This window comes from Macrobrachium nipponense, chromosome 37, assembly GCF_015104395.2.
Source record: "Macrobrachium nipponense isolate FS-2020 chromosome 37, ASM1510439v2, whole genome shotgun sequence".
Lineage (NCBI taxonomy): Eukaryota > Metazoa > Arthropoda > Malacostraca > Decapoda > Palaemonidae > Macrobrachium > Macrobrachium nipponense.
The window spans coordinates 17,548,479-17,575,130 of NC_061097.1; the positions used below are offsets into that span (position 1 = coordinate 17,548,479).

The following is a 26,652-nucleotide window of genomic DNA, read 5'->3' on the forward strand; positions in this document are numbered from 1 at the left end:
GACATTTTACTTTTAGAAATTTGCTTAAAAGTATAATGAAAAAAATTTTTCCTCTAATTTTAATCAGTGCACAATGAAAGGCAAAATTCCTTGTCTTACAGTAGCAAAAATAATAAAATCACTTGATTTTGATACAAAAATAATAGGAACTCCCAACACAAGCTGCTGATGTTTTACACCTTTGACCACTTGTGACAACCTTTATTACATTAGTGTCTTGCAATAATTTTAATAATGAATACTTAGTACAAATATGTCTAACTGATTATTACCTAAATAAAGGTGTAAAATATGCAATATATTGTAAACCTGTAAACTTAAATTTTCTCATTTCTATGAAGATCAAATCTTATAAAGTAAAAAAGCATTCAATACATATTTATAAAACTCTGTTTGATTAAGAATGATGCTCTCTTTTAAGTACATTTTTGTTAGATGTATAGTAAACAACTTTATAGTAGTTATAATATTCCTTCTATGGTAAAATATATGGACTCACTACTTTTTCCTGTGAAATCACTAAGACAATATCACAGTAATAAAATTTGATTACAAGTATGTAGTACTCACATTTCAAGTGTCAAATTTAAATTGTGCCAAATTATAATAAAGCAATTAATTACTTATGTAATTATGCACTGTCACCAAGCCCTACTTTTACAAGCTGTCAAATTATTAAAACCAGCAACAAAATACTAGTCAAAAATTATAATGACAAATAGCTCTAAAGGTAATGGAATATCATATGTTCACATGATAGATTTATAATGCTCAATATATTCTGCTTTAAAAAAAAAACTGAGTATGTATCAATAAAAACTTAACAGTGAAAATACACATCTCCATACACATTCAGTATTTCCTAGCAGCTGCAAGGCTCAGCTCTGTAATGTTTAAATCCTTTTGACTTCCTCACCTGGCTACAGAAATTGCAATGCAGTACACTATACGTACAAAAAATCCTGTCAGTTCTGTGCATTCTCAACAATCATCCTCCCATAAAGTCCTACCCACTACAAAATAGACATGCAAATGTGAATGTGTAAAAATACATGCATATATGAAATGTGTAAAAATACATGCATAACACTTTTTAGTACTTTGCAACTGAAGGAAGAATAGTTTCACTCAGTACTTAGTAAAACCAAAGGCACAGAGCATTTCTTGAAGTAAAGTATTTAAATGCAATGATAGAAAAATAACAGTGATTGCATCACTGGTCTTGATATGTGAATCTAAAGCCTACACATCATCTTTGGTACATAAAAGATAGGAGTACGTGTACCATAGTAAATACAGTACCCTGAAAAATTACATTAAGAGAAAACACTACAAGGAGTTTAAGTGAAGCTAATGTGATCATCATCAGGATGAATATGTGAACCCAAGTGGCACTTGAATATATATATAATTATTTTGTTGAAGGCAATACAGCATTACAGCAAAACCTTTACAAAAGTTAGCATTTACAGTAACTAAAAGACTTTTCGTTCATATAAGAAATGACTGCATATAGGATGCCCAAAAACCCCCAATTATTTATTTGAATTTCTATAATTCAATGTATTAAGTTGACTACACCCAAACTTTTTATATAGGTACTGCACATAGTATTCTGCACCAAGGCAGTGTCTATGTATGACCTATATACCTTTCTGAACTGAATTGTGCAAAATCAAATTTAGGCAGGTTTTACAACAAATTGAGGCTCCATAACCTTTGTTGTGTGCAATCCTAAAACTCCCTGACTTCATGTTAAACTAAGACAAAAAATAATCTCAATATCTATCTCTCTCTGGATTGAAAAATAGAATTTTAAATTCTTCACAGCCATCTCTCATTATTAATCTTCAATCTTCCATTCGATGAAAAATCTACTTCTGAGTTTCATACTTATAAAAATAAGTTACCTTTAGCAATTTCTAACTTTTGTTAAGGATTTATCAAACCACACAAACAGAAAGACTTAATAAAGATATCTAAAGTCAAAATGGGAATAAAATATATTCACAGCATTCCTCCACCATTTCAATGACATGCAACTAGGCTTAATTTCAAAAATAAAGCTGAAGAAAATGGCAGTTACAAATACTGTGTTGCCAGAGTCTGTGTTAAGATTACATCACAGTATGCTTTATCATCCATTTAGTTTGCAAGCATTAGTAAGTGTATAAATTTCATGTATACCATGCATGGTTATATTATGGATAAAACTTCTGATGACCAAACTAAGAACCACAACTATTTTCCAATGACTGTGTCCCTCAAAATACTTCCTGTTACTTATAAATGGTAGACAGATGAGAGTTCAGAGGTTACTCTGAGTCACTCTTGACCCAGATTAAAGTTTTATTGTTGGCTGGCATATCAAACATGGCATCAAAAGTGAGACCATTGTTTTTGGCCTCCTTTTCCAAGTCGTCAATGTCGCGAAGACCCCATTCAGCATTCTTTGCCTAAAATAAAATATTGATTACTTCAAAAAAGAAAGATGCCCTATTATGAGCGCACTTGAATCACTGTACAAATCTTGCAGTTTCCCTTAATTCAAGAAACTCATTACAAAACTTCTGTATCGTAGATACAAACCATTTTCCTTCACTACAATGTACTTTGTTCAAGTACTACTAGAGTAGGCAAACCAATAAAGTTCAGAACTGCTATGGTTACTAGAACAAGATTGAGAATGAACTAGTCTATCAGAGATATCTACAAATTAAAAAATGCTGGGCTTGAAATAAAGACAGCTAAAAAAATACTTTAAGATTTAAACATTCTTTTCATTTAAGACTAGTATTTTGACAAAGCTTATACTGCACATATTTATAAAAGTTTATAATTAAATTATTTTATAAAAAAAATATTACACAAAATTAAAAGGAAATAAGGATACAGTGTGACCAGATCTAGAAAAAATATTTCCAAAATCCAACTTGGATGATGTACGATAACTATCTAATGAAAAACACAAGTAGTAAAACATTTGAGGGACAAATTAAGAGAACTGGTGATACATCTGCCCAGCTCTAGACAACGAAGAGCTACTATGCATTTCAGGGACCATGAGTCCTCGTTTTTCTCAATAGTTAATTTTTCTCAGCATTTTTTGTTAATAGTAGCGTTAATTGTATACTGGTTTGTAGATTAAACTGGAATTTAATTTAGTTACCTAATCTTACCTGCTCATAGTCAACACGTTGATATGAGGGGTAAAGGATTAAGAGATCGTGATACTAGGTACTACATTATACAGGCTGAATCAAGACAAGGAGAAAAAGGCCTGCTCACTTCCCCCCAAATCCCCCATATGCATCATCAGGTAAAGAAGAAAATGGATAAAATTTGGAGGAAACTACTATCACTACCATATCATTGTGCATAAGTGTGTTTCTATATTCATATCACACTACAATTTCATTTCTACTAATCTAACACCAGTAATAAGGATGTAACTCATTTGCATCATGCTGAGTTTACTGAAGAGGAGAGTTTCATGCATCCTGAATCATATTACTTATATCATTAATGTAAAGTGATGCACTATTTTCATATACAAACCTATTTTTGTGATAGGTTCCAAAATAGGATTTTACTTGATGTACACACCACATCTTTAGTGTGTTTACCTTGCCCGTTCATTTTGTAGTTCTTAGTTTTTTGGGAAAAAATGGAAAATTACACCTTTTTACTTTTTAATTTCCCAATACCTGTATTTGCAGCCATCAACACATACATATGACATTATGCAGTGCTATATATATTCAATAGTTATTGAGGAATTCTCGAATCTACTTTGGTTAACAAGTGCATCTTGAAGAAAACAGAGATGTTTACTTTATTATCCTGTGCCAGTCAGGTGAGCACCGAAAGGGTTTCCCACTCAGGACAATGATATAGTATGTCAAATACAATAGCAATAATAAAATTCACACACACTCTACAACAACCAACATATGTATAACATCCAATATTGCTCAATATATAATATAATAAGACAGGAAAAGGGTTGCAGAGATGGGCAGGCCAGGAGAGTGAGTTGAGGGAAGGCTGAGGATGGGAATGGGGAGGTAGGGAGGGACGGGAGGGGAGTAAAGCACATTCAAAAACAGAGGTTGGCGATGCTTGGCAACACCTTTTAATTCAAGAGTAAATGCCTTAACTAACACCATTTGACAATGCACTATACGTATTACCAAAAATCAGCTGGGGTGTCTTGTAGTGTCAAAATACCATTTTGATCAAATAATTAGACAAAGATATTTGGGAAAAACAATGACTCTCAATCCCTGAAATGCATAGTAATTAATTAAATGAGGGACCAATTCCTAATGAAGTCAGCCTCTTGCACACTGTACACCACATAACAGCCAGGTTGCAATATTGATCCATATTCTGAGGTGGAAATAGATAATAATAAACTACTTTAAATACCTACATACCAAGGCCACATTAAATGTAATAGTCTTACTAAGGTGGTTCATAGGATTCTGTTTTGACACATTTTTGTATGCCTATTACAATGAATTCAAGAAACAAACAGTAGCAGTCAACCAGAACAAGTTACTCATACAGGCAGTCCCCAGTTTATTGGGAGACTTGGTTATCAGTGATCTGGTTTTATGGGGCTTGTCTAGCTGCATAAAATCGGCAATTTATGCGCCATAACGGGACGAGTTCCAGTTATCTGGCGCCATAAGGGTTCTTATGCCCATAAGAACCCTTATGGGCACCATAAATCACTGAGTTTCAGTTAATGGCAGTTTTTGCTTATCAGCAAACCCCCAGGAACAGAACCCCTGCCAATAACTGGAGACTGCCTGTATTGTCTTATGTAGGTTTTCAATGAGTCGTCTTTGTATATTGGATAAGAACATTCAATAAACTGCCATGACAATTTAATAACCACCCAATTATTTCTTTTATATAAACCTATAAAAATATATCTTTTTATTGTACTTCAATTCTCTCTTCTTTAATACTGAGGTAAAAATAAATATTTTCAATGTATAAAAATACAAGGCATAACTCAAAAACACTTGACTAACTTAAGTAAAATTTTGTCCTAATATGAATGAAAAGGAAATTATGAAAATCATTCAAGTTAACATGTCCCAGAACTGTAGACAATATACATAGAGCAGTTTGCATATGTATTTTCAACCCTAGAACAAAGTTACTTTGCATACCTAAGATACTGGCAGAACTTGATCATGTTATCTATAAAGGTACAGGTGATGGATATCCATTACGACAAACACTACTAATCAATAAACTGACCACTGTTGTTAAAGTCTAGCAGTGGAGAGCCTTCTAGACTTAGCGCTTGGTTTCCTAGCTGCTCTTGAAAAGCCCCTACCTTGCATGAGACAGTCAACACTTTCTACAATGACAGATGAAATGAGTGGAGGTTTTGACGAAATCTTCTTAAATATAACTGTCTAAGATGATCTTTACCAATTGGCAGGCTCAGAACTTTTACCTCCAGGAGAGTTAGCTTCAAAAACTGTTTGGTTGAGGCTACCAAGAGCTAACAACTTCAGCACTAACATCTTGTTGAAATTATTCCTCAAGACAGCACATGGAGGAAAAGTATAAAGGTTCAGATTTCACCACTCAAGAAAGAAAGCATTCACTAGCCATGCCATAGATCCAGGCATGAAGCACAGTACACTGAGTTTTTTGCCAAAGGTTCCACAACTTCTGACTTGCATGAATATGAAGTTGGTCTGCAATAACATATTTCTCATTTTCTCCTAGGAACAAAATGTTGGAAGAAAAATTTTCCTGGACTCTCTCCAAACCAGAAGTATCTCTGCTAGGCTAAACAAATTGTTCAATTTGCGGTTCCTTGCCTCGCATACAAAGGAGAGGTTGAACTGTTGGAGTAGAATGCTATCATCTTATGTCTTCATTGGAAGTTTTGCTCACATAAGACCCTTCCAATCCACCAAAAGCTCTAAGTTGTATGTATGCATTTTGATCTCTTTTACTGTTCAACTCCCTAACATTTTGATGTTCTCCTCACTGGATCCCTGACCCGACCCCGATGCAACTGTGGTCTGGGCCATTGATGGCTAGGGGAAGGCCCATCAACAGTCTTAACCAATCTATACACCAACAAAGAGAATGTAAAAAGATCTGAAGAAATTACTGCTGGAATAGTCCGGAAAACAAAGCCTGACCTAAGAATGCATAAGGAAAAATTTATTTGGTCAGTCTTAGATGGGCCATGTTAACTTCATTACAGAGATGATGTGACCCAACAGAGGTAGCCACTTCTTGGCTTGAGGCTTTGAAGGGTAAAGAGGCTCTCACAAGTGATATAAAATTGTTTACCTGTCTCTGTTTGAAAAGCCCAAAAAGTGAGATCTTATCTTTATCCCCAGATAAGTGACTATGTCAGAAGATCCATGGATTTGACATTGATCTGAACAGCCAGTACCAAGGCCAGAAACAGAAGACAGTCACCTGATGTGAGTTTATGAGAAATACCAGTCATCAAAGTTTAGGACGACTCGGACTCACTCCCATTACACATCTCCCTGCTAAGGGAGCCAAAACAGGGGAAAATACCTGTGGCACTGTGCTCTGACCAAACCACAAAAGCTTTGAATTGGAAGACCTCCCCTTAGAAGACAAAGCATAGACACTTCCTCAACTGAGAATGGATTGAGAAAAGAGTATGCTTCTTACATATCGACAGATAACATCCCGTCACCCTTCAGGAAGGCCACTAAGTTCCAAGTAGACATGCCCATCGAAAACAGAGTTGAACGAACGTACTTGTTAACCCTTAAACGCCTATTGGTCGTATTAAACATCGACGAAAATTGTCTGTTGGGTGCTTAATTGACGTATGATACGTCGACACAAAAAAGTTTTTTTTTTAAATTCGCGGAAAAATAGTTATAGGCCTACTTGGTGAAAACTTTTGAACGATGCACCTTGAGGGATGCTGGGAGTTCATGGATCAAGCTGTTGTTCTGTTTACAAGCGTTACCAAGGCACGCATGCGCAAATTTCTTTCTTCTCGCACTAAAAAGCATCAGCGACACATCAGAAATTATTTCGTCACTTTGACGTAATTTTGACACCATTTTATATTAGCCATTACATAGAGTTTTATATACGAAAATGTGTGCAATTTCATGTAGAATACAACAAAAAACAACCCATAGTTGTAGTTTTTATCAGTTTTGAAATATTTTCATATAAATAACGATAAGTGCCAAAATTTCAACCTTCAGTCAACTTTGACTCTACCTAAATGGTAAAATAATGCAGTTGTAAGCTATAAACTCATATATTTTAGTAATATGCAATCATTTATCTTCATTTTGCAAATTGGAAGTCTCTAGCACAATATTTTGATTTATGGTGAATTTTTGAAAAAACTTTTCCCTTACGTTCGCACTGTAACTCTGCCAAAAAAAACATAAATTCTTTTGTCTGATTGTCGCAATGTTTGCACCGTTTTATATTAGCCTTCGCATAAAGTTTTAAATATGAAAATATGTGCAATTTCATGTAGAATACACCAAAAAACAATCCATGGTTGTAGCTTTTATCAGTTTTGAAATATTTTTATATAAATAACGATAAGTGCCAAAATTTCAACCTTCGGTCAACATTGACTCGACAGAAATGGTCAAAAAACGCAATTGTAAGCTAAAACTCTTACATTTCAGTAATATTCAATCATTTACCTTTATTTTGCAACAAATTGGAAGTCTCTAGCACAATATTCCGATTTATGGTGAATTTGTGAAAAAACTTTTTCCTTATGTCCGCATGGTAACTCTTCCAAAAAAATCTGAAATTTTTCGTCAGATTGTCATAATGTTTATGTTTTATACTAGCCGTTACATAAAGTTTTGTACTATATGAAAATGTGCACAATTTCATGTAGAATACAACAAAAAACAACCCATGGTTGTAGCTTTTATCAGTTTTGAAATATTTTCATATAAATAACGATAGGTTCCAAAATTTCAACTTTCGGTCAAATTTGACTCTACCGAAATGGTAAAAAATTGCAATTGTAAGCTAAAACTCTTACACTCTCTAGTAATATTCAATCATTTACCTTCATTTTGCAACAAATTGGAAGTCTCTAGCACAATATTTTGATTTATGGTGAATTTTTTAAGATAACTTTTTCCTTACGTCCGCGCGGTAACTCTGCCGAAAAAATCAGAAATTCTTTTGTCTGATTGTCGTAATGTTTGCACCATTTTATATTAGCTTTTACATAAAGTTTTATATATGAAAATGTGTGCAATTTCATGTAAAATACAACAAAAAATAACTCATGGTTGTAGCTTTTATCAGTTTTGAAATATTTTCATATAAATCACGATAAATAGAAAAAATTTTACCTTTGGTCAACTTTAACTCGACCGAAATGGTCAAAAACTGCAATTGTAAGCTACAACACTTACAGTGTAGTAATATTCAATCAATTACCTTCATTTTGCAACAAACAGGAAGTCTCTAGCACAAAATTTCAATTTATGGTGAATGTTTGAAAACTACTTTTTTTTTACGTCCGCGTGTTACGAATTTATGCATAATATTGTGATAATATTTTCTCTGTGTTGCTTTGATTGTTTTACAATTTGTTATATACCAAAATCATTGCAATTTAGTGTACAATACAACAAAGAAATAATTAACTCACTAGCTTTAACCGTTTTGCTCACAGTATTATTTATATACAATTATATATGAAAATGATATTGTTATTTTACAATAAAGTTTTGTACATACTTACCTGGCAGACATATACTTAGCTTACGTCTCTGACGTCACAACAGAATTCAAAACTCGCGGCAAACGCGACAGGTAGGTCAGGTGATCTACCCCACCCGCCGCTGGGAAGCGGGTGTAAGAACCAACATACCTTTCTTGCCAGATTTTTTCTCTCTTATACCTGTCTCCTGAGGGGAGGCTGGGCGGGCCATCAATCGTATATGTCTGCCAGGTAAGTATGTACAAAACTTTATTGTAAAATAACAATATCATTTTTGTACATGAACTTTCCTGTCAGACATATACTTAGCTGATTGACACCCTTGGTGGAGGGTACAAGACAGAAAATAACAAAGAAAAGGTAAACAACACCTGTTGTAGGATAAAAATAACCTTGGTTCTTACCTGTTTAGGCTGAAGACTTCATAGATACTGTCTATTAGTCTGCATAGCCATAAGAGCTACAGCGAGGGCGTGACCTACAGCTGAAAAGACTCTTTGGGTCTACTAACGGGACTTGATATCCGCTTACTTAGTAGAATCCAAGTCGGATCATGTCAATGGGGGTTCGCCCTCTTCTATGACAGAACCTGTCCACTACCAACGCAGGGAGCTTCAAACCAAATCCGATCACCTAACCAAACTAAAGTTATTAGTATTACGAAACGAAAAAAAAGATGCCTACCTGCATCATTTTTCATACAACCATATGAACTCAATTAACAAAAACAAGGGAAAAAAACTACTAAGGATATGTTCCAGCTCCCTGCCCCAGCACCGAATCCGCCGATACGTACGGGCCTAATGCGAAGCACTCGTCATACGTAATACTGACGTCTTTTAGGTAGTGGTTGGCGAATACTGAATTACATCTCCAGAATGTAGTTTTCATCAGATTCTGAAGAGACATATTCTTATTAAAGGCCAAGGAAGTGGCAATGGCTCTCACTTCATGAGCCTTGACTTTTAGGAGCTTGAAATGTTCTTCATTACAAGATCTATGTGCTTCTTTCACAAGACTTCTAATGAAGAAAGACAGCGCATTTTTCGACAATGGTCTGCTGGGGTCCTTTACAGAGCACCATAGTCTGTCCTCAATGCCCTTAAGGGTTTTCTTCTTCTGAAGGTAGTATTTTAAACTCCTAACAGGGCAAAGAGTTCTTTCAGGTTCTTCCCCTACTAGGGCAGATAATCCACGAACCTCAAAGCTCCTTGGCCAAGGATTTGAGGGGTTCTCATTCTTTGCTAAAAACGAAGGAAGGAAGGAACAAACCACGGAATCTCCTTTGAAACCTACCCTTCCTTCTAGGGCATGAATCTCACTAACCCTTTTAGCGGATGCTAAAGCCATGAGAAAGAGAGCTTTCCTCGTAAGATCTTTAAAGGAGGCTAAATGTGGTGGTTCAAACCTAGAGGACCTCAGGAAACGAAGAACCACGTCCAGATTCCAACTTGGAACTTCGTTCGAAGTTTTCTTGGAAGTTTCAAAAGATCTTAATAGATCATGAAGATCTTTGTTATTCGAAAGATCTAAATTCCTATGTCTGAACACAGCAGCCAGCATGCTCCGGTATCCTTTGATAGTAGATACTGCCAAACCGCATTTTTCTCTGAGGAAAACTAGGAAATCTGCTATCTGAGTCACAGAGGTACTGGAAGAGGAAAACTTCTGGTTCCTGCATCACCGGCGAAAGACGTCCCACTTCGACTGGTAGACTTTAAGGGTCGAAGGTCTTCTAGCTGAGGCGATAGCCTTAGCAGCTTTTGTCGAAAACCCCTTCGCTCTGACAAAACTTTTGACAGTCGAAAGCCAGTCAGATTGAGAGCGGGGAGGTTTCTGTGATACCTGTCGAAGTGGGGTTGTTTGAGCAAATCTTGTCTTTGTGGAAGTGCTCTTGGAATGTCCACCAACCATTCCAGTATCTCTGTGAACCAATCTTGGGCGGGCCAGAACGGAGCTACTAGCGTCATTCTTGTCATCTCCGAGATAGCAAATTTCTTGAGGGTTTGTCCCAGTACTTTGAAGGGGGGAAAGGCGTAGACGTCTAGACCTGTCCAATCTAGGAGAAACGCATCCACTGATACTGCTCCTGGGTCTGAGATCGGGGAGCAGTAAAGTTCGATTCTTGCGTTCCTTGCTGTTGCAAAGAGGTCGATGTGAGGTCTGCCCCATCTTCTCCACAGGTCTTGGCATACCTCTGAGTGGAGGGTCCACTCGGAAGGCAGGAGTTGATTCATCCTGCTCAGGAGATCGGCCCTGACGTTCCTTTCTCCCTGTACGAATCTGGTGAGAAGACTGATCTTCCTTGTTTGAGACCACAGCAGAAGATCCCTTGCTGTTTCGTACAGGGAGAAGGAGTGCGTCCCCCCCTGTTTTTTGATGTACGCCAAGGCTGTTGTGTTGTCCGAATTGACCTGCACTACTGCATTTCGGACGTGGGGCTCGAAGGCTTTCAATGCCATCCAGACTGCCATCAACTCTTTCTTGTTGATGTGCCAGGACACCTGATCCCCCTTCCAGGTGCCTGACACTTCTCTTGTCCCGAGCGTCGCTCCCCAACCTGCTTCCGATGCGTCGGAAAACAACACATGGTTGGGGTTCGGCATGTAAAGAGACATTCCTTCCACAAAACGAAGTGGGTTGTTCCACCACCGAAGGTCTCTCTTGATTCCTCTTGAGATCTTGAAGGAGAACTCCAGATCTAGGGAGAGACGCCTCCAGTTCTGGTATAGGAAGAACTGTAGAGGCCTGAGATGCAACCTTCCTAGAGAAACGAATTGCTCCAACGAGGAGAGTGTCCCCAGCAGACTCATCCACTCCCTCGCTGTGCATGCATCTTTCTCTAGGAAGGTCGTTATTTTCTCGTAGCAACGAGCTATCCTCTCTGGCGACGGAAAAGCCCGAAAAGCCAGAGAAGCTATCCGAATCCCCAGATAGATCCGCTCTTGACTGGGGATTAATTGAGACTTCTGGAAGTTCACCAGAAGTCCCAGAGAACTTGCCAATGTAAGGGTCTTTTGAAGGTCCTCCAGACATCTTTCTTGAGACTCTGCTCTGATTAGCGAGTCGTCGAGATAAAGCGACACCCTCACTCCCTCCAAATGTAGCCACTGCGCCACGTTTTTCATTAACCCCGTGAAAACTTGGGGTGCAGTCGATAGGCCGAAGCACAAGGCCTTGAATTGGAAGATGTTTCCTCCCATCATGAATCGTAGATACTTCCGTGAAGAAGGATGGATCGGCACATGAAAGTAAGCGTCCTGAAGGTCTAGAGACACCATCCAGTCCCCTGGACGAAGAGCCGCTAACACTGAGGAAGTTGTCTCCATGGCGAACTTCCTCTTTTCCACAAAGACGTTCAGGGCGCTTACATCCAAAACCGGTCTCCATCCTCCTGAGTTCTTCGGAACTAGGAATAGTCTGTTATAAAAGCCCGCAGAGCGGGGATCTTTCACTAGTTCTATAGCCTCCTTCTCTAGCATGAGATCTACTGCTAGAGAAAGGGCTTGATTCATGATGGGGTCCTTGTACTTGGCCACCAACTCCCTCGGAGTTGTCGTCAATGGTGGTCTTGACGAGAAGGGAATGAGGTATCCTTTGCTGACAATCGATAGGGACCAATTGTCTGCCCCTTTGTGGGCCCAGACGTCGGCAAATTTCAGTATTCTGGCACCCACTGATGTCTGGAGTCCTTGATCGCTATTTCTTCCCTCTGACTGACCTAGAGAAGGTTTTACCTCTCTTAAAAGGTCTAGTTCCTCTGGTTGAAGAACCTCTGACAGCGGGTCCTCCTCGAAAGGGCTCCTGCCTCAGAGGAGTCTCTTTCTTGGCCTTGGGTTGGAAGACAGAGCGAGGTTTCCTGGCCACCTGTGCTAACATGTCCTGAGTAGCCTTAGCTGAAAGGGCACTCGAGACATCTTGAATAATTTTCTTGGGGAACAGAAGAGGAGAGAGTTGAGCATACATAAGCGAGGCCCTTTGTGCATGTGAAACTGCCTTAGTGAGAAACGAACAGTAGACAGACCGCTTCTTAATAACTCCAGCTCCAAACAGTGAGGAGACTTCACTCGATCCGTCTCTCACTGCTTTGTCCATGCAAGTGAGGACGCAGTTAAGATCTTCAGGAGACAGTGAATCAGGGGTCTGGGTCTTATTAGCCAGAACTCCTAAAGACCAATCAAGGAAGTTGAAAACTTCCAGGACTCGGAACATTCCCTTCAGTAGGTGGTCAAGTTCGTTCATCCCCCACGTAGTCTTGGCGGACAAGAGGGCGGAACGACGAGCAGAATCCACCAATGAAGAGAAGTCCGAGTCCGCAGACGAAGGGAGAGCGAGGCCTAAAGGTTCGCCCGATTCGTACCAGAATCCCAATCTGCCAGTCAGTTTAGACGGAGGGAAAGAAAAAACAGTCTTCCCTTTCTCTTCCTTAGAAAGGAGCCATTCCCCAAAACCTCTAAGCGCCTTCTTCATGGAAACAGTAGGTTTCATCCTTACACAAGACGAAACCTTCGACGTCTTCGAAGTGGAGAATAAAGAAAGAGGAGAAGGAGGAGCCACAGGAGAAAGGATATCTCCGAACTCTTGCAGGAGCAAACCTGTCAACCTCTTATAGGAGGAAACAGAGGAGTCTTTTGGTCCTTCTTCTTCTGATGGATCCTGTTCTTCCTGAGCTGAAGAACCCTCATGATCCTTAGAGCCGCGACTATTCTTAAGAGAGTCTCTAGAGGAAGTAAGACGTATACGTCTTGGAGACAAAGCTTCAGAAACGTGCCTACTTGCAACATCCTTCTTGTCTGGAGGAATGCGTTTTCCAGATTCTTGGAGCCTAACAGGAGTAAGGCGGCTGTCAGGAGCAGAGCGCCTGTTTGAAGAAGAACTTCTATCAGGCTCTTGGCGCCTATCCAAAGGAGAGCGGCTACCAGGCGAACAGCGCCTGCCATACGAGAAGCGGCTACCAGGCTCTTGGCGCCTGAACCGAGGCGAGAGGATCTCTGGCGACGAGCGCCTACTAGGTGAGCGCCTACAAGGGGAGAAGCGCCTGCTAGGATCTCGGCGCCTGACTCGAGGAGAGTGAAAGTTAGGAGAAGAGCGCCTGCCAGGAGAAACGCGCCTAACAAGCTCTTGACGCCTGTCCAGCGAAGAGTGCCTGTCCGATTTAGGGCGCTTGTCAACAGGAGAGTGGAGGCGAGACGAGGAGCGGCTACGAGGCGAGTAGCGCCTACTAGGCTCTTGGCGCCTATCAAGGGGAGCGATCCTGTCTCGAGAAGAGCGTCTGTAGGGTGAAGATCTCCTACGAGCAGTCTGCTCCTTGTCCGAAGGAGAAACAAAGACATCCTGTCTGTCAGGCGAATGGCGCTTGGACGCAGATGGGATCTTGTCCGAAGCAGAAAGTCTCCTGTGAGAATCCGAACGCACAGGTGAGCGGGCCGCTTCCGTCGAATAGCGAGAGTCAGGAGAGGGGAGCCTGGACTTCTTTACAGGAAGCGAGACGTCCTTCCTACGACGAGACGACACGCAAAAAGAGCCAGCCAGAGCCGAAATCTGCGCCTGAAGGTTAGCCAACACCCTTGCAGGAGAATTCACAAACTCTTGAACAGGTGACGAGGCTAGATCTCTGCTCGGGGAACGATACTCCTGAGATCTCTTACGTTTCTTCGCTTCCACCTCAGGCTCTTCCGAAAAAACTTCAGGGCTGGATGGACGGGCGCAGGGAGCGTTCCAGGCTCTCTTCGAAGGGCGCGAGGCTTCCGAAGAGCTCCATCCTCGTTTAGGAGAAGGCGAAGGCAAAGACGAGAAGCATTGACGCAATATTTCTCTCTTGGAGCGATCCAAGGTAGCCTGGGAACGATCAACAGGAGCTACCGAGGGGACGCCTGACCGGTGGGGATGCTCCCTAACCTTCCTGCGGCTTTCGACTTTCCTCCTCCACTGGGACTGGGAGTCTGGAAGAGGTCTAGGCCTGGAAGCATTAGGGAGCCGATCAGACGCACCCTCCACTGCACTGGGTTCACTGCACAAATCACTATTGGAATCACTCTTACCTTCTAATTGTTTGATTTTCCTCTCAATACTGCGAATGGTGGCTTTCATGGAGGCCACTTCCGAAGGCGCATCTTCGGCTTCGGTGCAGGGAGCAGGAGCTGAAACTGACAAAGGAGCTACTTCTAAAATAGGATTATCTATATCCAACTCGCTAATACGAGATCTACTACTGCTCCTAGAAGAAGCTTTCCTAACTTTATCCTTTTCAAGCTTCCTCAAGTAGGAAGACAAAAGACTTCCATTCATCCTCATTCAGCTTTTCACATTCATTACAAGGATTATTAAAGGTGCATTCATTCCCTCTACACTTCAAACATACCGTGTGAGGGTCTACCGCAGCTTTCGGTAGCCTCACCTTACACTCAGTCATACAACAAACTCTAAACATAGCAGTTTTCTTAGTATCAACAGACATCATGAATCCAAGAAAAATCCAAAGAAAAGTCAAATAACTGTCCACAAATCGCGAATGCCAGGCCAAAAGATCGGGTACTTCACCAAAAGTCCGTAGAAACAATCCAGGGCGAAAACGAGAAAAGAATCCAACTGTCAAGAGGTACCGACAACAGGTGTGGTCGACACCGACGACAGAAAAAATCTGGCAAGAAAGGTATGTTGGTTCTTACACCCGCTTCCCAGCAGCGGGTAAGGTAGATCACCTGACCTACCTGTCGCGTTTGCCGCGAGTTTTGAATTCTGTCGTGACGTCAGAGACGTAAGCTAAGTATATGTCTGACAGGAAAGTTCATGTACAAAATTTTTTGTTGCGCTGTCATATATTCCAATATTTATATATGATAATGATTTTTTTTTCATTTCAGATGGTTACATACTAAACTTCAGGCAATGACAAAAAAGGAGCCAAAAATGCTGTGATTTAAAAAAAAACTTTTTTTCCGCTTCGGCGCTCACTCCAGAACGCCGCTGGCATACGGGAGACACTTTCGGAAATACCGGCTCGGCGTTTAAGGGTTAAGAGTTGAAATGTTTAATACTGGTCTCCAGGTCCCTTTGGGACCTTCGGAACAAAGAAAATGGAATGGTAAAAACCTCAGTTACTAGTCTAAAACTGACTCAATTACCTGCATTAAATCTAAGTGATTTTCAAAACTTGGAACTTCTTTGTGTGAAAAGTGGGCTGGGAAGACCAGCGATGCCTACATAGGTGGAAGAGTAACAAAGGGTATAAAATATCCCACCCTGAAAACCCACACAATGCAAAGTTCTTCTCTGAAGTTTTGACACTTTTCAAAAACTCTGTAGATGGCATCCTGCTTGATCTCAAGAGTTCAAAACATCTGTTACTGTTACCTCTGCAATTCTTTTACTTCGAATGTAAGCCTTGATGACCTTGAAAAAGATTGCTGAAAGCACAAGAACTTCGGGGCACTTTGGGTTGATATCCACACATTATTTTCTTGTGGAACTGGCAGCAGGTGCAGTACACTTGAGGGAAAAGTTCAAACACTGTGCCAAGAATTCCCTACTCCCTTGATTCGAGTCAACTTTAGCAATGACCTTCAATACGTCTAGGTCAAGGAGACAATGATGAGATGCACCAAAAACAGCTACTGACCACTGAGCTTGAGCTACTTTATTATTATGAATATGAACACAACTGTTTCTGTTTCTTTGAACTTACTTGTACAACACAAGACATTCATTCTAAACTATCAAAAACAATTCTATCAAGGTAACATTAACACTCCTCAAGAACCACTGTGCCTTCAGAACTAATGTTATTTATTATTTCTATTCTTCAAAATTATTTTAACCTAGCACAGTACATGAGCAGCATGAGCAGCTGCCCTTTCAACAACATACAAAATTCATTAGTACACACTTCAGCCTCACTATTAGGCCAAAGAACGTTAATGATTTTTAGAGCTCCGGAACAGAACAGGAGTGAAAGAGGAATAAAACTGGAAGAATAAAATGTTGATCGAGTAGCCTTTTGACCAGACTTGATTGTCTACATAAACTATCTGCCTCTCACATCTCCCAATACCTCTCAAATTTATTAGTTTCTCACTGAGAAGAGAAAAATCACACTTATTACCCTACCAGCAACACCCATGTGATTATCATTCCCAACCAAATGCATTCAGTCTATAAAAAACTAGTTCCTACAGAACCAAATGCTTCTGTATACTTGCTGTAGATGACATAATGCAAAACCACCAAAAATAAGCACAACACTATAATAATAAGAAAAAAATAGCCCAAATTAATACAGCAGATTTACACCGTATGCACAAGGGCATGGCAAGAAGAATTCTCACAAGAACATGAATTTCCCAATACACCCTAGTGAGACAGGTGATTACAGAAAGTCCATTCAGCTCAACCAAGTTTTTTTTTTTTTTCATGCCAATTGCATCTAATGGCACAATGATGTAGGCTAACTTTAACAGTAGGTAAGATTCATCTCAAACAAATAATTAACATTACCTGCACCTTTGTACCTTGATACATGAGGATTTATGCCCAGACAGAGGAATACGTATTGCAAAAAATGATGGTAACCTGCTCATCAGACTTCTAAATATCATGGGTGTTGGGCACTAAAATCAACAAGTGACTAGGTATTTCATATAATTACACTTTAAAAATGTAGTCCAAGTATTACAATATTCTCTTCATGAAAACTAAGTGTCCAGACCCATTAAAGGAATAAAAGATCTAACACAAACTCAAAAATCCAAGTCACTCTAGAAACACTGTCAGGTAAGTAGGATATGCCCAGTATTCTGACACTTTGTCAAAGTTTGGAGAAAGACTTGTAGTTACTATATTTAAACTTTGTACAAATCTTTTCCACATTCCTGTGACTGCACAATGAATGAATATGCTGTGGCTTTGAATTAAAGTATATGAGAACAGTAGCAGCTTTGAATAAAGTATATGGGAACAGCAATGAAGACCGAATGAGTAGTTACAGCAATTACAGCACAAACTTCATATCACATGCCTAATTTTCAAACAGGAAATATATAAGTAAAATCAAGAAAAAGGAAGTGGTTAACACTGATTCATCCAATTAGCACTTTCAATTATACTGAACTTTAAAAGCCACATTTTCATGAAATTTAGTACGTACTTAGTATTATTAAGAAACAATATTTTTTATGAAATATCATTGCATTTTAAGTGAATACTACTGGTGAACCCCCTACAACACAAAGTAAAAAGCAACATGAAAGGGAAATGAAATGGAAAATGGAAGAAAATCAGAATATGTACTCTGAATCAAAATAAGAGGAAAAGAGAGATCTTGACAGTTTGCAGCTGAGACCAGAATGATAAGGATAGAGGCAGCTAAGACCAGAATGAATGGCATGGAGAGTATTGCAAATCTGGGTTGTTCTAACTTGGCAGGTCAATAATGTGTGCATCTTACCTTTAAAGACTCATTGAAAGATACATTGCTCTCTGGGGTGATCTCGCCATGAATTGCATAAGGTCCATATGTAGCCATAATACCACCAGCTTTTAGTAGCTTTCCTGCTGCAGCAAACAGCCCTTCAGCACATTTCCATGGTGTAATGTGGACCATATTGATATTAATGATGACATCTACAGACTTCTCAGCTACAGTACTGCTCCATTCACTTAAAGGCTGCAATGTTAATGTTAAAATGGAGGTACACTGGTTTTACATTTTCATACTACTAATTACATACTACAATGAAAGTAAACAGGTTTTTTCTACAACTTGCTTGAACTACTGAAAAGTTAAGTTTTGTCTACAACTAAATGGGAAACTATACTGATGAATAATTGTCTTTCATCATCATTATTAACTTGGGTCATCTTGTATAAGACTCATAATATGCATATTAAAAATAATATATATATTAAAAACTACATGATAAGCAGAAAAGAACAAATGTAAGTCTACAACCAGAGTCATATATGAGTATGTACATTACTTGAAATAAGAACCTAAGTATCATGGCAACTTTTCAAGATAATTTGCATTTTTCAGATATACGTAAAAACCTGAAGACTTTTAATTGTATATCTGGGAAAAACATGGTCGTAAGCAGGAGGGAATGTCTCAAGATCATGACTGGTATTGATCTCCCACAGGTCACATATGTGAGCAAGTGGAAAGATGAAACATACAACTTTCTGTTTACCCTAGTGTGTGTGATGTTCATGATGACAGGTCCAGTGCCAGTATAGACTATTGTAACCTCACTTCAGGAAAAAGGACATAGGCTCCCTTGTAAGATGGGACAACCAGCTCGGATGGTAGCATAATATTAAATCACAGACAATTATCCTCTAATAGCTCCTCTGTTAGGAGTACAGATGGAGGGAGTTACATTTATTAACTAATGAAATTCCAAGATAGGAAGCTCTGTTGAGTATCTTACCTGAATCTCTACCAGCCAGTGAGAATACAGTGTGTGGCTGCAGGGAAAAAGTCAATACAAATAGGGAAAGTGTACCAACCACTCCATTTAACCAATGATTCACTACTGTGATGCTATATTGCCTAAGTAGGGAGCTAAGGAGCTGCCACAAGACCTAAGGAGAAGGTATTCAAAGACTTGTCCCATAGGTTGGAAGAGGTGTAAGGGTTTGGTGCTGTGACACACCTGCCCTCGGTGCCTGTAATAATGAAGTTCATCATGAATACTAGGGATGGAGTAATGCCCCTGACTTCGTGAGCTCTCACCCAGGGCACAGGGTCAATATCTTCACCTGCTGACTCATATAGGGAGAGCAACAGAAAGGTGCAAACACTGAGGTTGTCCTTAGGATGTTGGAAGGTGCCTTCCATTGCAGCCCAGTGCAGGTTTAACAAAGTGGTGAACAAATCAACCATTGAATACCTCTCTGCTACATGCATTTGTAGGGACCACTGCATGTACCTAACCCTGGCAACTAAGCTAATTGCCCAACACATTCCAGCAACCTGGGATGAATCTGGCTTAAACTCTATGTCATATTGAGCTATCTACTCTTGCCCCTGCCTAGCTAACTCACAAAGTGGTAGGGGACTGTACCTTCTTGTGTGCTGATATACAAAATTATAGTTATGGTGTCACTCATCAGCAAGTGTCTCACATCAGCTAATCTTGGAAAGTCCACAACCCTAGCAGTGCTGCAGCTCTCTCAAGAACATTGATGAGCAAGTAAGAAATCTTCATGAGTCCACAACCTTGAGACAAACAAGCCATTCAAGTTTGTGCCCCATAGAACTTATGATACATCTTAAGAAGTGAACATTTCCTGTGAAAGGAGGTTCAACAGAACCCCCAAAGGAGGTTCCTGTCATCTATTCACCACAACAGGTCCTCCTTCACTTCCATGATCAACAAAGCAAAAAGTGTTGTAGTATCTGTAGTATCTATCTTTGGGTTAAGGTCATCTGCCATTCCACCACTACTAACAGATGATGGTTAGATTGGTTACTAACCCTAGGGAAAAGGCTGAACTGCTTCATCAAGATTTGGAAGCTCAGCAATCAGCTGAGGATGTCATTCTCCCTGATACCTGTCATCCTGAACTATTCTTACAAAATTTGCATTTTCCTCCAAGGATGTTAAGAAAATTTTGGATAATCTTTGATAGCTGGGAAGAAGATCCGTATAGTTTCTTCCATTTCTTTTGTAATTAACTTTTTATTGACTTGTTTTGCAAGATAAGTAGATTCTATTGATTTTTATGTCCACATGGTATTTTTGTGGATGAGTGCAAGCTCAGTACAGTTGAACCTCTTAAAACTGGCATTCTGTGGTCTGGGAACTCCGGTGGCTCAACTTGATTTTGAATCAGCCACCATTAGTTTGCTGCACGGCCACGAGGGTAACACCACTTAATGTTTACAACTTCTTGACAGCAAAATAATCCCATATCTCTTTTTCTTTTCTGAAAATAATTGTCAGTAATGAAAATGTATGAAGTCATATATGTTATCATCATCTTTAAATGAATCAATATATTCTTTTACATATCCACTCCTTACTCTTTGAGTACCTGAAAGACTTATAGGTGATGCAATTTTGATCATTTCTTTTTTATAGCGGTATATCTACTCATTCAATACGCTAGAGGTAAGAAGCGCGAGCATAAAACTTTATCTATGCTAGAATATGTTTCTCCCATCAGCAAATAGTTTAGTGTTCATTTTCCTCAATAAGTAGAGGGCAGTGTTTTGTTTACACTTTGACGGCGACATTCAAATGCACTGAGATCGCCAAAATTTATTCTTTATTTTTGTCATCTCATTACCCTCTGCAATCAAAATAAATGACAAAGAAACTAATAGCAATAATTATGAACATAATAAATTTAGGAGATGAAAGTCATCGATACTATTTTGCATATTCTGAGAAAAGTTATGTACATACTGCAGCTGACTTATGGTTAAAGCTAACTCAGAAAAGTAGGCTAATTTTAAATGGTAGGCAGTCCCCGATTTATGACAGTTTTGGCTTACGACGTTCCGAAAATACGACGCACATTCCAGGGCTACGACACTTAAGAAGCCAATCCGACAGAAGAAATATGACTTCAAATAGGCAAAATAATCAATATTTGAAAGTTTTTTTGATGAAAAAAAGCAATAAAAATGAAGTTTACATAGTTTCAATACACCCAAAGCATTTAAAGTAAGGTTTTCTTAGGATTTTCGACAATTTTTGACAATGTTCAGGCTTATGACGATTTCTGGCTTACAAAGCATCTCACAAATGGAACCCCCATCATAAACCGGGGACTGCAAATATTATTAATATCATTATAAATTGGTTTAACCAGACCACTGAGCTGACTTTCAGCTCTCATAGGGCTGGCCCAAAGGATTAGATAAAATGCCAGGGCTAAGTAAAATTTAAATAAAAACCTGCTTTCATACTAGAACACATCCATACATGCAATAAATACATTTACTCATGTTTTCATAAACAAGCTAAAAAGGTACGTACATACAGTATATTAAAATTCTGAATACGTCAAGTAATTTTTTAAAAGTCTGATTTAAAATTCACTAAATGCTCTAAGGTTTTTGTGCTCTTATTATATATGTACCACTTATCTTTAAATCTTATTACATAAATCACCGTTCCTCAGAAACATCAAAATCAGAACCACTGAAAATGTAAAAGATTATGATAAAATTTCTTTCATTGGTTTATTTCCAAAAGTTGACAGTCTTTGCTGGTACAATGGATCCCCCGTATTCGCGTTCTCCGGATTCACGGACTCACGCATTCACTGACTTCTCTCAGGAACAATTGCCCCTATTATTCGTGGGAAATTCGTCTATTTGCGGTACAGGCATTCCCTGGTTATTGGCAGGGGTTCTGTCCTTGGCAGGGGTTCCATTCTTGGCAGGGGTTCCATTCTTGGCAGAGGTTCCGTTCATGGCAGGGTGCTGATAAGCGAAAACCGCCAGTAATCGAAACTCGGAGATTTATGGGCTTATGGCACAGAGATTTTGTTAATGGTGGCTCTGTTGGGTATGTTATGGTGCCATGATTGTTATGAGCACCTTATGGCACCATAAATCTATTATCAGCATCTTATGGTGCCAATAACCAAAACTTGGCCTGTTATGGCGCCATAAATCGCAGATTTTATGGTGCTAGACAAAAAATGATATTGTCATGTTACAATAAAGTTTTATACATACTTACCTGACAGATATATACTTAGCTATAGACTCCGTCGTCTCCGACAGAATTTCAAATTTCGCGGCACACGCTACAGGTAGGTCAGGTGATCTACCGCCCTGCCCTGGGTGGCAGGACTAGGAACCATCCCCGTTTTCTAATCAGAATTCTTCTCTTCCACCTGTCTCCTGCGGGGAGGCTGGGTGGGCCATTAATCGTATATATCTGTCAGGTAAGTATGTATAAAACTTTATTGTAACATGACAATATCATTTTTATACATTCAACTTCCCTGCCAGATATATACTTAGCTGATTAGCACCCATTGGTGGTGGGTAAGAGACAGCTAACTACTGAAATAGACAGGTAAACAACATATGTTGTAGGTATTAATAAACCTTGGTTCCTACCTTATTAGGCTGAAGACTTCGCGGCTACTGCCTTGGAGTCTGCTTAGCCTCAAGAGCCTCAGCGAGATATTGATCTATGGCTAAGAGTTCTTGTGGGTCTGCCAATGGGGTCTTATCCACTTACTCGGCAGAGCCTAAAGGCCTTTGTCATTGGGTGCTATTCCACTAACATGACAATACACCTTGTTCAAGGAGCACAAAACCGATCCCGATCACCTGATCCTAACATCCATGTTAGTTCTAAGATTGTAGGAGTTATCCCCGAACTCCTTACAACAACCAAAAACTCGAAAACATAATTACACTTTCATTACAAATATAAAAAAAAAAATTTTGTACTCCCCTACTAGCCATACATACCCTTGATCCCCTACCAGCAATGACACTCTGCTCCCGTGCGACAGTAGTGAGCTTGCTAATAGAAAACCAAGCACATATCTGACAAGAGGGTTTATGTACGATAAAAAACACAAAATTAAGGATCAGTCTTTGCTCCAAGACCCAGTACTGTATCTGCTGATACAAAAGGACCTAGCGAGAAGCACTTCTCATAGGTCACTCTCACATCCTTCAGATAATGAGATGCAAACACTGAATTGCACCTCCAATATGTCGTCTCAATGATATTCTTTAGAGACATATTCTTTTGGAACGCCAAAGACGTTGCTACTGCCCCTCACTTCATGAGTCTTGGACCTTTAGAAGACCGAAGGATTCCTCCGAGCAGTTCTTGTGAGCGTCCGTAATAACGCTTCTCACCAAAGAAAGCCAAGGCGTTCTTGGACATGAGTCTTTTGGGGTTCTTCACCGCACACCAAAGACCTTGTTGACAAGCTCCCATCTGTCTCTTCCTCTCTAAATAATATTTAAGAGCTCTCACTGGACAGAGAGATCTCTCTATCTCTCTGCCTACAAGGTTAGATAGGCCTTTCACCTCAAAACTTCTGGGCCACGGTTTTGACGGGTTTTCGTTCTTTGCCAGAAACATTGTCTGGAAAGAACAGATGGCAGCATCTCCTTTGAACCCCACACCGTGGAATCCAGAGCGTGTAATTCGCTCGTCCTCTTGGCTGTAGCGAGAGCCACCAGGAACAAGCATTTCCTAGTGACGTCGCGGAAGGAAGCCAGATGTAAAGGCTCGAATTTATCCGATGAAAGGAATTTCAGGACCACGTCTAGATTCCAACTAGGTGTTCTAGGAGTAGCTGCTTTAGAAGTCTCAAAAGATCTAATTAGATCGTGTAGATCTTTGTTGTTAGCAATGTCCAGGCCTCGATTCCTGAATACTGAAGACAGCATGCTTCTGTATCCTTTTATTGTCGAGACAGATAGGTGTGATTCCTCTCTCAGAAAGAGGAGGAAATCGGCAATATTCACTATAGAGGTACTGGAGGAGGACAGCTTCTGACCCTTACACCACCTTCTAAAGACTTCCCACTTTGACTGGTATACTCTTCTCGTCGAAGCTCTGCGGGCTCTAGTGATAGAGCCCGCAGCCTTGCGAGAAAAGCCTCTCGCTCTGACAAGTCTTTCGATAGTCGAAAGGCAGTCAGAGCGAGACCTGGGAGGTTGTGATGAAACCTCTCGAAGTGGGGTTGTCTGAGTAGATCGTGTCTGTTTGGAAGCGATCTGGGGAAGTCCACTATCCACTCCAGTACCTCCGTGAACCATTCCTGGGCTGGCCAAAATGGGGCTATGAGTGTCAACTTCGTGCTCTTCGAAGCTACGAACTTCCTGAGCACTTCCCCCAGGATTTTGAACGGGGGAAAAGGCGTATGCGTCCACACCCGACCAATCCATGAGAAACGCGTCTATTGCGAAGGCTCTCGGATCTTCCACTAGAGAGCAAAAGATCTCTATTCTTTTGGAGAGGAACGTTGCAAACAGGTCTATGTGAGGTCTCCCCCACAGGGACCACAGACTTCGACACACTTCTTCGTGTAGAGTCCATTCTGTGGGAAGGACCTGATTTCTCCTGCTCAGTCTGTCCGCTCTCACATTCTTGATCCCTTGAACAAACCTTGTGAGGTAGAGTTATGCCTCTTTCTTCCGTCCAGGTTAACAGGTGTCCTTGTTTAACTGATAGAGGGAGAAAGAGTGCGTGCCTCCTTGCTTGCGTATGTAAGCCAGAGCCGTGGTGTTGTCCGAGTTTATCTGTATCACCCCGTCTCTGACTATCTCTTCGAAGAACTTTAAGGCTAGGTGTATGGCCACAAGTTCCTTGCATTTGATGTGCCAGGACTGTTCCTTTGTCCAGGTGCCTGACACCTCCCTTGCTCCTAGCGTCGCTCCCCATCCCGACTCCGAAGCGTCGGTAAATAACACTTGGTCTGGGTTCTGCAGAGCAAGCGATACGCCCTCGTTCTTTTGAAGCGGAGGGATCCACCACTTCAGATGATCTTTTACTTCTTGTGGAAGTTGGAAGATGTCCGAGAGTTGGACCGTCTTCCAACTCCACACCTCTTTGAGGAAAAACTGAAGAGGGCGAAGGTGAAGTCTCCCTAGCGAGAAGAACTTTTCCAGTGAGGACAGGGTCCCAAAAAGGCTCAGAAAATCACTCGCTGAGCTGTTCTTTCTCTCTAAGAAGCTCGAGATTCTCGACAAACCTCGAGCGATTCTTTCTCTGCGAAGGATAATACTCGAAAACCCCGAGAATCCATCTGAATCCCCGATATACCAAGTTCTGGCTGGGGATCAGTTGTGACTTCTCGAGGTTGACGAGCAATCCTAGCGAATCTATCATGTTCCTTGTTACTTTTAAGTCCTCCAAGCACTGAATCTTCGACTTGGCCCTGATCAGCCAGTCGTCCAAGTAGAGGGAGATGTTTATTCCCTCTAGGTGAAGCCATCTTGCCACATTCGCCATCAGGTTGGTGAATACTTGTGGAGCTGTAGACAGACCGAAGCACAGAGCCCTGAACTGAAAGATCTTGTCTCCTATTACAAAGCGAAGATATTTCTTTGACAAATGGTGAATGGGAACGTGGAAATATGCGTCTTGCAGGTCCAGAGAGACCATCCAATCTCCTGGACGAAGAGCCGACATTACTGAGGCGGACGTTTCCTGCGAAACTTCTTTTTTTCTGTACGATGCGATTCAGAGCGCTTACGTCCAGAACTGGCCTCCACCCCCCCGATGCCTTTGGTACTAGAAAAAGGCGATTGTAAAATCGATGGCCTCTTTTTCCCACATTTGCTCCACCATTTGAAGGAGAGTCTTCCTCATTAACGGGTCTCTGTACCTCGCTGACAGTTCCCGAGGCGTAGATGTTAGGGGAGGGCTGTCGTCGAAGGGGATTACATATCCCTTCTTCAGGACCGACACTGACCAAGGGTCGGCTCCCCTTTTTTGCCCATACTCCTGCAAAGTTCAGGAGTCTGGCGCCCACTGGTGCTTGGAGGAGCAACAAGTCACTTGGATTTCTTGAAGGGCCTAAATGAAGACCTTCCTCTCTTTCAAGAGCTCTTCTTTCTGGCAGGGGGGACGGAGCCGCTGCACCTCCACGAAAGGGCTGCTGAGGAGGACGAGAGTCCTTCTTAACCGTCGACACTACAGGGCGTCCTTTCTTGGACGTTTGCGTTAGTAGTCTTGTGTCGCCTTCTCAGTTAGCGAGCGAGATATGATATTGTTAGTATACAATAAAGTTTTGTACATACTTACCCAGCAGATATATACTTAGCTTATGTCTCTGACGTCCCGACAGAATTCAAAACTCGCGGCACACGCTACAGGTAGGTCAGGTGATCACCCTCTCCCGCCGCCGCTGGGTGGCGGGAATAGGAACCAATTCCCGTTTTCAGACCAGATTTTTCTCTTACG

The 26,652-nt window shown here is 40.5% G+C and overlaps 1 protein-coding gene across 1 annotated transcript in view; it reads right to left on the bottom strand.

The window, feature by feature from the left end:
* Positions 1-45: 45 nt before the first annotated feature.
* Positions 46-26,652, bottom strand: part of LOC135209041 (methyltransferase-like 26) — a 57,021-nt gene continuing 30,414 nt past the window's right edge. Inside the window, exons 3-4 of the mRNA XM_064241584.1 lie at positions 18,195-18,413; positions 46-2,456 (exon numbers count right to left, since the gene is read on the bottom strand). Coding sequence (XP_064097654.1) covers positions 2,316-2,456; positions 18,195-18,413 — 360 coding nt within the window. The 3' untranslated portion in view covers positions 46-2,315. The remainder of the gene's footprint in view (positions 2,457-18,194; positions 18,414-26,652) is intronic.